This window comes from Girardinichthys multiradiatus, chromosome 11 (assembly GCF_021462225.1).
Source record: "Girardinichthys multiradiatus isolate DD_20200921_A chromosome 11, DD_fGirMul_XY1, whole genome shotgun sequence".
Classification (NCBI taxonomy): domain Eukaryota; kingdom Metazoa; phylum Chordata; class Actinopteri; order Cyprinodontiformes; family Goodeidae; genus Girardinichthys; species Girardinichthys multiradiatus.
In genome coordinates, this window is record NC_061804.1 from 41,912,151 (window position 1) to 41,925,880 (window position 13,730).

At 40.0% G+C, this 13,730-nt stretch overlaps 1 protein-coding gene across 1 annotated transcript in view; it reads right to left on the bottom strand.

Annotated features, from left to right (window-relative positions):
- Nucleotides 1–2,470, bottom strand: part of jam3b (junctional adhesion molecule 3b) — a 59,757-nt gene extending 57,287 nt beyond the window's left edge. The window contains exon 1 of the mRNA XM_047379300.1: nt 2,235–2,470. Coding sequence (XP_047235256.1) covers nt 2,235–2,463 — 229 coding nt within the window. The 5' untranslated portion in view covers nt 2,464–2,470. The remainder of the gene's footprint in view (nt 1–2,234) is intronic.
- Between the last annotated feature and the right edge of the window lie 11,260 nt (nt 2,471–13,730).

Sequence of the window (13,730 nt, forward strand, 5' to 3'; positions counted from 1 at the left end):
TCTGTCGAGCGCTGTCACAGGTTTACCCAGGAAAACGCCATTTAGAGTATTTCAAATGAAAAAAACAAATCAGCATGAGATGAGGATATGTCAGGAGAAACAGCATGGAGAACACAGGAACATATTTCAAACAAGCTCCACTGCCGTTCCTAATTAAAGTAAAGGGAATAAGCCTGCTCACACACGTGAGAGATCACAGAAAAGGCTCTTATGTCTGCACTTGGTTTGATCTGTGTGTCTGTCCTCTCACACCTTTATCCAAGAAGGAAAACTCAAAGTGTGTTTTGTGCCAAGCTGTCAGATAAAGAGAACAAGCAACAGTGTTTCTAAGAAGCAACTGGTACACATAAAAAGGAAGCTTAGTTTCCTTTAATTTACTAAGCAAATACATTTTTACTTATAGATATCAAAGAGGAAACAAGACATAATATTTAAACACAAGACTTGGTATAGGATAAATGACATCTCAGGGATGCAACAAAAAGCAAGTGAGGTGAATTAATTTTAATTCATAAATATATCTATACTTTGCAGTGAAACTCATGTTTTGTTTCTCTATAGCAACGGTTCTCAAACTGGTGGTTCTTGAACTATGACAGAATTAGAAACAAGTGTTTTTGGCTTCATATGACTCAACAGACTGATTTGGGAATGACGCCATCTTAACCGTATTCTAGTTGGAAATCAGAAAAACAGATTGATTGTAGTCGCTGGCCAGGCTAAATACTATAAGGTACAATGTAGTTATCTGCATTCTGTACTTCCAAAAACTAGATACTTATTTACAAAAATGTTGAGCTGTTCTTTGTGTGTGATTTAATTAGATACAAGTTGTCAGATGTACAAACATGATTTAAATGATTTTGACTCAAGCTACACATTATTTCATATGCAGGACAGCTGTTGTATACTGAGGGTTGGTTGATGAGAAACCTCCGAAATCCTCACTTGATCTGTGTACCGACTGACTTCATTTTTTTTTTTTTACTTTGAATGTGTTTCATCTTCTGACAAATAATGGAACACATAATTCAATTAACTCCATCTTTCAATCAAATATACAGTGTCAATATCCAAGATCTTGTTCATTTTTATTTTCTTCTTAGGACAAAGCAATCTGAAAAATCTACATCTTGCTGAACTCGTGTTTTATACATTGTCAGTAAGTAGGTGCCAATTTCATATTTCTTAATGTGGTACTTGTTATAAAAAAAAATTGAGAACCACCGCTTTAGAACCGACCAGGCAACTATTTCTCAACTCTATCGATTCGAACAGTAATCCCAAGTAACTGTAAAACATCACCAGCTCGAGAAGGGCGGTTGTCATGGCTTTTAGGGCTCACGCAGAAATAAATAGATCGTACAGGTGTCCGTTAACCGCTTCCAGCTACACGAGACAAACCGACATTCAGTAAAAAAAAAAACAAAAAAAAACGCCTAAAGCCGTGAAGAAACTGCTTGTTTATATTAGCCAGTTTTAATCTTTGGTGAGGTTTGAAAGGCAGCGGTGAAGACGGAGGAGGAGGGGGACGTGGGCACTCACCAGGCTAGTCTGCCCGCCCGGCTGGCTCCTCCCGCGGTCAGCCTGCTTTTATTCCGCCGCAGTAAAAACCGTTATCTCGCATCACTACATCTCTGCCGTGAGCGCGGCTCCACAACCCCGCGTTAAATAGTTAACTGCGCCAGCTACAAACCGCACATATATATACTTAATTAACCTAGCCTTTTACCAAACTTGAGGAAAGTTTTTCTTTTTCGGAACCTTACGGAGTCAGGACACACATTCACATAAACACGTGTATATGAGCAGAACATGTAACTTAAGGCTGGCGTGAAACGCTCGGCTGATTTAACGCCAGCTGAGACAGAAACCTAAAGCGGAGTTACACTGATATAAACAGCGAGGGAGTATAGGCGAGGCAGCCTATTTGAGAAACAACAGGAGTGCTAATCAAAAAGTTGTTAAAAATACGGCTCTCTCTCTTTTTACTTCGGTTATCAATTTCTAAATAGTCTACACGTATTTAGCGTCACAAAGATAGCTGGTTTACAGTCAGTCACTTTTGTGTTTAACGGTTGTTGTGTCCACATAGTTAGTTGTGACTCACGGTCCGTTTTTCACATAACGCTGAGGTAGAAACGATAATTAAAAACTGATGCAGGAGTTGAATGGCCATGGCGGTCACGTCTCAAACAAAGACACGGGCCGAAACAGTGGCTTTTTGTACTCACAGTGAGTTGAGAGGAGAGTCAGGAGGCAAGTCAGACGTGTTTTCGCCATCTTGGTGTCGATGCAATGCTCGGTGCGGCTGGCCGTACATGCGCAAAGTAGCCTTAACAGCTTTAGTGTGGATAGAGAGGGGGAGAGAGACCTAGAGGGAAATCTACCAGAGGGAAAGAGACGGAGAGAAAAGGCGGGGGATCTATTGTATGGGGTTTCCATAGCTACAGAAAGCATCATTCACACAGACAGGAATTTATAGTTGACACGATGAGGAAGGCTTTTACTACCGTGGGCTTACACTACTGTTGGCAGGCAGCATCTGTGAACTCAGATATGAAACCACCAGCCTCCAGACTTTTATGTGATGTGGGATTGAACTGAGATTAGAAAAAATATATAAAAATGCTTCTTCCCATATGAAAAGTAAAGGCAATGCATTTAGGTAATGCCATAGCTCTCCAAAAAGGAATAAAAATAATTACCACTGCCCCAACAGTAACCCAAGGCTGTTTTATGTTGCAGGAAAAATTTTAAGATCGAGCTTGAACATTGCACTTCCTTACTAATGTGACCAAACACACACACTAACTACTGTGTGGTTATTTATTTAACCTAAAATGCTAGATTTATGCGACAGATTGTAACTAAACATATATATATATGTATATATACAGGTCCTTCTCAAAATATTAGCATATTGTGATAAAGTTAATTATTTTCCATAATGTCATGATGAAAATTTAACATTCATATATTTTAGATTCATTGCACACTAACTGAAATATTTCAGGTCTTTTATTGTCTTAATACGGATGATTTTGGCATACAGCTCATGAAAACCCAAAATTCCTATCTCACAAAATTAGCATATTTCATCCGACCAATAAAAGAAAAGTGTTTTTAATACAAAAAACGTCAACCTTCAAATAATCATGTACAGTTATGCACTCAATACTTGGTCGGGAATCCTTTTGCAGAAATGACTGCTTCAATGCGGCGTGGCATGGAGGCAATCAGCCTGTGGCACTGCTGAGGTCTTATGGAGGCCCAGGATGCTTCGATAGCGGCCTTTAGCTCATCCAGAGTGTTGGGTCTTGAGTCTCTCAACGTTCTCTTCACAATATCCCACAGATTCTCTATGGGGTTCAGGTCAGGAGAGTTGGCAGGCCAATTGAGCACAGTGATACCATGGTCAGTAAACCATTTACCAGTGGTTTTGGCACTGTGAGCAGGTGCCAGGTCATGCTGAAAAATGAAATCTTCATCTCCATAAAGCCTTTTCAGCAGATGGAAGCATGAAGTGCTCCAAAATCTCCTGATAGCTAGCTGCATTGACCCTGCCCTTGATAAAACACAGTGGACCAACACCAGCAGCTGACACGGCACCCCAGACCATCACTGACTGTGGGTACTTGACACTGGACTTCTGGCATTTTGGCATTTCCTTCTCCCCAGTCTTCCTCCAGCCTCTGGCACCTTGATTTCCGAATGACATGCAGAATTTGCTTTCATCCGAAAAAAGTACTTTGGACCACTGAGCAACAGTCCAGTGCTGCTTCTCTGTAGCCCAGGTCAGACGCTTCTGCCGCTGTTTCTGGTTCAAAAGTGGCTTGACCTGGGAATGTGGCACCTGTAGCCCATTTCCTGCACACGCCTGTGCACGGTGGCTCTGGATGTTTCTACTCCAGACTCAGTCCACTGCTTCCGCAGGTCCTCCAAGATCTGGAATCGGCCCTTCTCCACAATCTTCCTCAGGGTCCGGTCACCTCTTCTTGTTGTGCAGCATTTTCTGCCACACTTTTTCCTTCCCATAGACTTCCCACTGAGGTGCCTTGATACAGCACTCTGGGAACAGCCTATTCGTTCAGAAATTTCTTTCTGTGTCTTACCCTCTTGCTTGAGGGTGTCAATAGTGGCCTTCTGGACAGCAGTCAGGTCAGCAGTCTTACCCATGATTGGGGTTTTGAGTGATGAACCAGGCTGGGAGTTTTAAAGGCCTCAGGAATCTTTTGCAGGTGTTTAGAGTTAACTTGTTGATTCAGATGATTAGGTTCATAGCTCGTTTAGAGACCCTTTTAATGATATGCTAATTTTGTGAGATAGGAATTTTGGGTTTTCATGAGCTGTTTGCCAAAATCATCCGTATTAAGACAATAAAAGACCTGAAATATGTCAGTTAGTGTGCAATGAATCTAAAATATATGAATCTAAAATTTTCATCATGACATTATGGAAAATAATGAACTTTATCACAATATGCTAATATTTTGAGAAGGACCTGTATATATATATAAAGAACTTGTTTTAATGTCATTGGGTTGTGATAATAACTTTTGGTGATGAACCTTATGGCCCTTCTGTACTGTCTGATTATAGCAATCTTAAAAGGCTAATAAGCAACGTGGTCAAGTTTTATGTGTGCATATGTATGATTTAGTAGTAAATGGTTATTGTACACGTGTACAATGACCATTTACTACTGAATTGGTTACGACGTACAGCAATAAGCAACATCATCAGGGTGCGCCGCTTTAGCGAATGCCAACTATCTGTGCCACCAGAGACAACTATGTGTTGCCATTTTAGTTCATTCCTGTGTGTATTAGTTCATTATTGTGTTCTTTGTTCATTTAGGATTATTTCCTGTTAGACCTTCCCCTGGCTTTCTTTTAATCGCCATTCTGCTTCTTCTGGTTAATTAGTCTCCTCCCCTCAGGTTCTCTACCATTCTCTGTGCCCCAGCTGCACCTCATTATCCTCTAATTGCTCTTACCTGCATTCCTTGCCTTTCTCCACATTTCCCTCAGTATTTATGCTCCTTACTTCTTATTGTTCGGTGCCAGATTCTTCCATTCTTCTGCCATGTTCTCCGTCTCCCCTTGTGATCTCAGAAATTTGGGACAGAGTTTAAATTGTTGAACTTTGTGAAACTTTGTATAATATTTCATCCTACCTTCTGGACTGCAATGTTGTGCTGTTGTTAGCACTGTTGCTTTGCTGTAAGAAGTTCCAGGGTTTGAATCCCTATCTGTGGAATTTGAATGTACTCCCTGTGCATGAATGTGCTCTCTCTCTGCACTCCAGCATGGCAGGATTTTTGTCAGCAATTGGTTTGATCCACTAAAGCATATTCTATGCTACACTGACAGATAAAGCGAACAAGCTACAATGTTTCTAAGAAGCAATTGGCACTAAACACACTTATTCAAAGAATGCCTTTTTATTTCAGAAATCATTGTTGAAATTAGACATTATAATATCTCACTTCATAATTCAGCAGAAAATAAATTATATGTATGGGAGGCAATAAAGGACAGGTGAATTATTCCTAATTTAAAAATAAATCTATAATTGGCACTGTAACATATTGTCTGTTACTTTCTAGCCATGGTTCTCAAACTGGTGGTACTTGTACAAGCACCACCAGTGAACAAATACCAGTACTATGCTACCACTACAAGTGATATTTGTTCTTGCAGCATTCGGAGTGCATCATATAGACCTTTATACTGTATGATTTTTCTTTACCCTGCTTTACCTGGCTGTAAATCATTACTCTGTCATAAACTGAGGGCACACTAGCTTCACATGGCATGGCATTCAAGTCAACCCAGGATTCTCTTACCTTGTTCACTTTGAAAGAACAAGCTCAGTCTTGTTAAGTCATTTCACGTCACACAAGATATGGTCCTTGGGTTATACTCCCAAACAAGTAAACAAACTCTTGTGAGGTTCACAGGCAGAATAAGCTTATTTAGACACATGCAACCATATCGTGCAGAGGTGTCTCTTAATCCGCCAGTGGGTCGAAATTTTGGATGAATTATCTTTACACAAAATTTCATTTAGAGACATTTAAAATGCTCACTGCATACTTAATTAGTGCAACAATTCCAGCTAAATATAGGCAGACTTCCCTCTCCCCATCCACTTGGGCAAACTCGTCCGGGGGAATCCCAAGGCGCTCCCAGGCCAGTCGAGAAACATAGTCCCTCCGGCGTCCTGGGTCTTCCTCTGGGCCTCCTCCCGGTGGGACGTGCCCGGACCACCTCACCAGGGAGGCATCCAGAAGGCATCCTAACCAGATGCCCGAGCCACCCCAACTGGCTCCTCTCGACATGAAGAAGCAGCGGGTCTACTCTGAGTCCCTCCCGGATGACCGAGCTTCTCACCCTATCTCTGAGAGAGAGCCCAGACACCCTGCAGAGGAAACTCATTTCGGCCGCTTGTATCTGTGATCTCGTTCTTTCGGTCATGACCCAAAGCTCATGACCATAGATAAGGGTAGGAACGTAGATCAACCGGTAAATCGAGAGCTTCGCTTTTTGACTCAGTTCTCTATTCACCACGACAGACTGGTACAGCGCCCGCATCACTGCTGACGTAGCACCAATCCGTCTATCGATTTCCCGCTCCATTTGTGAACAAGATTTGAACTCCTCCACTTGAGGCAGGACCTCCCCCAAAAACAGGCACATACAGTCACAATCACACATTCCCACCCTCATGCGTACACATAAAAACACTCACACTAACGCACCCATTGTGAAGACACACAACAATGGACGTCGTACACTCACTCACACTCCCCATAAAGGTCCAGGTGCCTATACCCCATAGGGTCAACCAGCCCCTGGACCCAGGAGGTGGTCCCCTTCCCTTTGGGGTGGAGACAGGCAGACCGCACCATCACCAGCCCAGACTAGTGCCGGCATCGTCCGAACCCGAGCGACCCTAGCCCCCCAACCCGACCCCAGTCCCCAACAACCCCCATCCATTAATATACCCACAGGGCCACCCCCAACCAGGACACAGATATCGAACACATGCCCCCGAACCCACACACCATGAATCCCCTCCCCACAGGGGCACACCCCCACAGATGAGCTCCATCCCCAAAAGCCAACAAAGATACACCCACACAGCACAAGCTCCACACAATAAATCTTTAATATATTTAGGTGCTAAGCCATTCAGTGATTTATAAACTAACATAAGTATTTTAAAGTCTATTCTCTGAGATGCAGGGAGCCCGTGTAAGGACTTTACAACCGGAGGGTTTGCTCACCGAATAACCGTAGCAAACAAGGCATGAGCATTATTGATGTTTTTGATAATGATTTCTAAAAAGAAAGTTCTTGTATTCATCAGTTGACAGCTATATCTGTGAAGTCTCTCTTTATAGATGTCATAATAAACCTGGAGTCCAGTCTTTCACCACCTCCGTTTGACTTTTCAACACTTCTTACCAGTGGAACATTTCTCCATTGAGATTTTTTTTCTTACCTGAGACTACTTTCACCTTAATGGGAGCAATGGAATCAGTGATGTCTGAAATTGTAGAATGGAAGTTATCTACCAGGTTATTTACTGAGTTACAGGATCAATCCAAATGGAAGAGAAAACTTAGTTAAGGTTTCAGTTGCACTGTCCTTAAAAAAGCGTTTTCCTATAATATCTCTTCGGCTAATTGAGCCGATGGAAATAATGCTTTCTTAGATAACAGAGAAGTGGTCAGATAGAGCAACATCAGTTACAAAGAAATTGGAAATGTTCAGACCCTTACTGATAACTAAGTCTAAAATATGTCCCCTTTTGTGTGTTTGCTGTTACTGAGCTAAACCAACATTTTAAAGTTAATCACATAGTTATTTTTCCCCTTTGTCTTTAGGGTTGTTAACATGGGTAATGAATTCTCCCTCAATAACTAAACAGTCGTTGAAATCATTGAAAAAGTTTGCTTTGGATTTTGGGGGCCTGGAAAAATTCATAAATATAGATCGAGCAGGGCCCTTTGCCTAGACAGTCTGATATTCAAAACAGCCAAATTTGCCCAGGAACACTTTTTTACACTTTTGTGAATCATAAAACAATATGGCCACCCCTGCCCCTTTAATATGCTTACTGCTGTCACTTAGAAAATTGTAATTTGGAGGTGCTGACTCTATCAGTCTAGGTCTCTTACTATTTCCATCTAACCATGTTTCTGTTAAAAACACTGATTAAAAATGATTGTCCTGACAAAGATCTAATGGTTAATATAGCCAATATAAGTGACTTAGTGGCTGGTAATAGTTACATTTCTGTTGATTGTTTCTTATCTTATTAGCTTTCTTTTTCCTGTTACGTAGTAGCACAGAGGTATTACTGCATTCTCCCATATTAGCGCCACCTGTAAACACAGAGCAGTGAATATATACTTGAATGTCACAGGTCATGTTTAATTTATCTAGTAAGAATTATTATGGCTGAAAACTTGATGGAAATCTTCCTGCAGTCACATAAAGATCTATCAGGACAAGAAACACAACCAGATGCCAGAAAAAGCAGCGAGATCCCTAGATTTGCTCATCAAAACCTGTTTCTGACACACAGACTTCTTCTCAGTATCTACGAGAGCAAAGCTTTGTGACACAGAACATCTCAGCTGAGCATTCCACCCACACAGACTTGTTCTACATATTTCTTTGTGAGGCTAAGTCTACTGTGCAGCACCTAGTGAAAAAACAACAACTGTGCAATATTGTAGAAGTGTTTTACCCCCTTTTACCGCTTTTGGTCTAATTCTGATCCCACGGCCGATTGGGAAAAATACAAGCAAAAGAGCATAGTTCCTTTGCAATAGTTTTAAATGATTACAGAGGGTGTCATGACAGATTCTCTGAAAAACTAATTATTATTTATTTCCTTTAATATGTTGCTGCCCTTTTACTGCTTTCATGATTACCTTTCACTTAGGTTCTACCTGTATGAGACTTGTACATGTGACCTCGTTTTGGTGTCTGGTGAAAATCTTTGTCAGATTTTAAGCATTACATTTGTAGGATGTAGGATGAATGGTTATTTATCAAAGCTTTTATATGGTTGGTGTATTTCTTACTATGTAGTAACCCATGGATCTGCCAACCAGATGGTAATATCTAATGGCATCCCAATGGACTTCTTACTGCTGTCATGCCAAGTTAATCCTGCCCTACAAACAAGACATGGCAGTACATTCAGCTTTATTCAAAACAACTCAAAAAGCCATAGATTTTTTTCTTCAGTATGTGAGCAGAAAAGTACATGATATGATCAATCAAATAATGTGTTTTTCTTAAACCATGCACACCCCACAGTCAATATACATATGAAAGACGTACTGTTTTCAATTCAAACAGTGAACAGAAATTCATTGTGTAAAAAGGCCGCCTTCATCTGATACAAACAGATCTGTCTCTGAAACGTGTGGATTGGGCATGGGCTTCGAAGAACACCAGAAAAGCAAACAGGTAACAAATAGAAGAGAGATACAAAGGACAACAACAAAGGTCTGGAAAAACAAACCTCAAAAAGGGAAACTGACAAGGTTGGCTGCTGGCCTGTACATGCAGGAGATGAAGAGCCAAACAAGAAATGACAGATGAAAGAGGAAAAAGCTGGAAGAGCAATGAAGGAGCAAAATGTCAACTAAAGACACAGCAGTGCTTTGAACTTTTCTGGAACTTCCAAAATAAATCCCATTAACCTACTTCCTGCACAGGCAGGAAGAGGATGAGTCAGAAAACGCTGTTTTCAAACATGGTGGCCTCACTCCGGCGGTGTACCTCAGCTAATGGAGAGATCAGACCGCGCAACAGCTGAAGGCCCTTAAACTCACAGGCCTACCTTCAAAGAATCCTTGGATCCCAAGTAACTATGAACTTTCAATCGAACATCAGCCAAACGAAAGCAACCATATGTTAGGTGTTGATATGCTGCTCACATAATCCAGCATTCATTCATAAGTAATTAAACACCAGTTAAGAGCCATTTATCCAGGAAGGTTGTTTGTTTTATTCAAAGTAATGCTTAAGCATTATTTTAATATTTCCTTAATAACATTTCCTTAAATATTATTGTACTAAATAAAGACCGCCAAAAAAATCACCATTGAGAATTAGTCACCCAGAAGGTTGGTTTATTCAGCAAATCATTCTTTGAAATATTATTTTGTTCAAATTTATCTGATGTTGCATTGTGAATGGTGGTTTGAAGGTACCAGTTATTGCCAAAGTTAGTTCCAAGACTAACTTAACCTCATTTCCACGTTCCTTGAAGATAATCCTTGGTTCTCAAACATGAATAACTTTGAATGGTAATGTGGCATAATTTTATTGGTCATGGTTTTGAACCAAATTTGATTCACTTGTGCATATTGTACATAATTTGTCTTCTTTATTCTTTCAGGTTGCTTGTTAGTTTAGCTGGATTGTTCTAGTATAGAAAAGTGTTTGTTGATTGATTGAAATATGTTTGACTTTGAGTTGACTTATTTTGTTAATAAATTCTTGAATTTTAAGAAATTGTGTGAAATTATTCCATGTGTGTGCAGAGTTTTGCTGTTCAGAAATGTTAGAGCTTTGCTCACCTCTTTCACTATTGTCCTAATACCACCTCCTTATTGGGCTGGTATTCACAGGACAACACTTAACAGACTGAATTATTATTTAATAAAATATTAATATTAAATAACATAATCATAGTAATCACAACAGCAGTGATCAGGACAACAGAGATGCTAAAGTAGACTAAATGCTGAACTTTTATCATGTGCTTTAACAAAGTATTAGTTTTAAGTGTTCCCCCTTAGGGAATCAGATTAGTGTATCTTTTTTGATTTCTGTATTTTAACCCGTACCAGCTTTGTTTTTCAGTTGAATTGTGCAGGATACTTTTTACATTATATGTAGAAAAGATTTCAAATGATTAATCATAGTGTGATTTTTTTAAGTCAAAAAAACTTGCATTGTAACAGGTGTGTGTACACTTTTGACAGCCACTGTAGCGATTGCATTGATTTAACAAAGTGCACATAGAAAAAGAAACATCGTCCCCGGTACCTTATACTCCTGCAGCCCCCCGAATACCTCCTGACATGATTATAAGCCTTCTTCAGGTCTACAATGGCAATTCCTTGAGGGTAAAGATCCTTTGATGAAACTTGACTGTTTAATCAAATGGAAGACATGGATAGCATAATCTGCTGCAGGTAATCTATTAACTGGTCATAACCTCTCATCAGAACCCCACTTCAAAAAATATACATATCTTAACGGCCCCTTTTAATGTGTGGCTGTCTGAAATGACTGCAGCTTTTAAATCTTGTGATGACAGATAACATTTTCAATGCATTACTTTCACTCCTTAGTATCCCCAGCTTGTTTTAGTCTTTGTCAAGATGGGAGATGGGATGATAGGGTTAAAGCTGTGCCAGATCTGATTAGGCACTGAAGTTACTCAGAGGGCAAAAGCATGGAGAAAGAACATAGCAGAACATACTGTGAGAGCACTTTCCCCTGATCGGTTTTCTAAAATCTGCATAGGACTATGCTGTCTTGTTTTGTTTTTTGTGAACAACCAATGGTAAAAAAAACAAAAAAAAAAATCCATGAAGAAAAAGTCTGATTTTAAACCTTATGGCTGCAATATTTCTGTAAAAGGGTCACTAGTTAATAAGCTTGCTGGAAATTTTTTTTTTGATCATAATCATTTAAAAATTCTGAAAAACCATGCTGTTGTAAAAGGAGGCACTGTAGAATGAAAGGTAGTTGCAAGTATACATCATTATACATGTACTACTTACACTTCAGTTATTTTCATTGAACAATTATGCCATATCCCAAAGTGTACACAGCTACAACACAGCTAAATTATGCACTAAATGCATCAAGCTTTCTAGTGAGATGTGGGAAGAAGTAGAACCAAGCCACACACACACACACACACACACACACACACACACACACACACTCACACACATACACACGCACACACTACATTGCATCTTTTGTTTTCACTGTGTTCCTTGTATCTTTTGAATAATAGAAATGGCAAGAGACTCACCGAAGTCTCAGATTTACTTTCAGCACTTGGAAGAACTCTCCGAATATCCATTCGATCAAAAATCCAGCTGCTGGCACCGAGCCTGCATTGTATGCACAAATGTTTTTCTTTTCTTTTTTCATGTTAGTTTTTCAAGCTCAGTACTTTCCTGCACTTCTTTAACAATTTACTCATAAGGGGAGGAAAAGATCTTGGTTGTTACACCAGCCAAGGACTGAAAGTTATGTTTTTCTTTTCTCAAATTAAAATGGATTATATAAAAAAAACTCACATGATACTTTAAACATATTAGAAACTTTATATTTTAATAGCTTTTTGTGATTAATAACACAAACTAGTACACAATTAGGAATTTGAAGGAAAAGGATGCATTGTTTTTAAAATCTTTTACAAACAAAACAAGATGTGCATAGATAGCTGTTATGCCTTAGGGAGAAAGAATATGGTACAACTGCAATCCCACCAAGGCTCTCTACCATACCTACATTGGCTGTCCACCAAGAAGTACAGGCTGGGCAAGGATACTTTTCTTCAGCAGGAACAGGAAGGCTGAGCAGATTTGGATAGAGCTAACTATATCACAGTCATGGAAAAAAAAACTCCTAGATGTGCGAAAGACAATAGGCTAAGGTGGAGGTTCACCTTCTCGCAGAACAACACATACAGCCATAGCTAAGTTAGAATGATTTAGGTCAAAACATATTGAGATATTAGAAAATTCCAGTTAAACTCAAGATCTAAATCCAATTGTTCACAAATGCCCTCCATCCAGTCTGACTGAGCTTGAGCTACATTGTAAAAAAGAATAGACAAAATGTTCAGTCTCCAGATGTGCCACACTGATAGAGATATACCCTAATGCTGTGATTATTATTATGAATATATTATTTTATATTTATTATTAATATTTTAATAAATAATAATTCAGTCTGTTAAGTGTTGTCCGGTGAATACTACCGTATTTTCCGCACTATAAGGCGCACTTAAAAACCTTTAATTTTTTCAAAAAATGACAGTGCGCCTTGTAATCCGGAGCGCTTTATATATGGATCAATTGGTTAATTGGTTGATCCATACTGGTTGTACACGGCGCTCTGTCAAAATGTTTCAGTAGACTGGTAAACTACAAAGCCGCACCGCTTGCAGCATTACGGCTACCGTAGTCAGGGGCGTCGCCGAAGTAATAGCGGTAAACACCTGTACTGTGCGTACTCCTAGTCCAACACCACTTGTGTGTGTATAACGTTTGAATGTACTGTTGCAGGAATTGCCTGAACTATATGTGATTAGAAGCTCAGTGTGTGGGGTGTATGTTTCGTGTGTGTGCATGGAAGATGTTGACATTACTCCTCCGGACAGAGGTGGCGCTGTGTGCTGCCGTAGCTGAGAATCAAGAGTGAAGGAGTGACGTCGGTATTATTGTGTGTGTGGGGTGGGTAGAGACAGCGACCGGAGCAGCGATGTATGAGTCTGTAAGCTCTGTGTTTTTACGTGCTGCAAAGTCATTAAAAAGAACCCCGAATCTCGTCAACAACTCAGTGTTTTGATGCTGTTTCTTCATGCTTAACTCAGCAACGTATGAGTGAGGGAGTTAACCCCGAGGAAACTAGTAACTTCGGCCCTGGAGAAAGCGTCTCCCC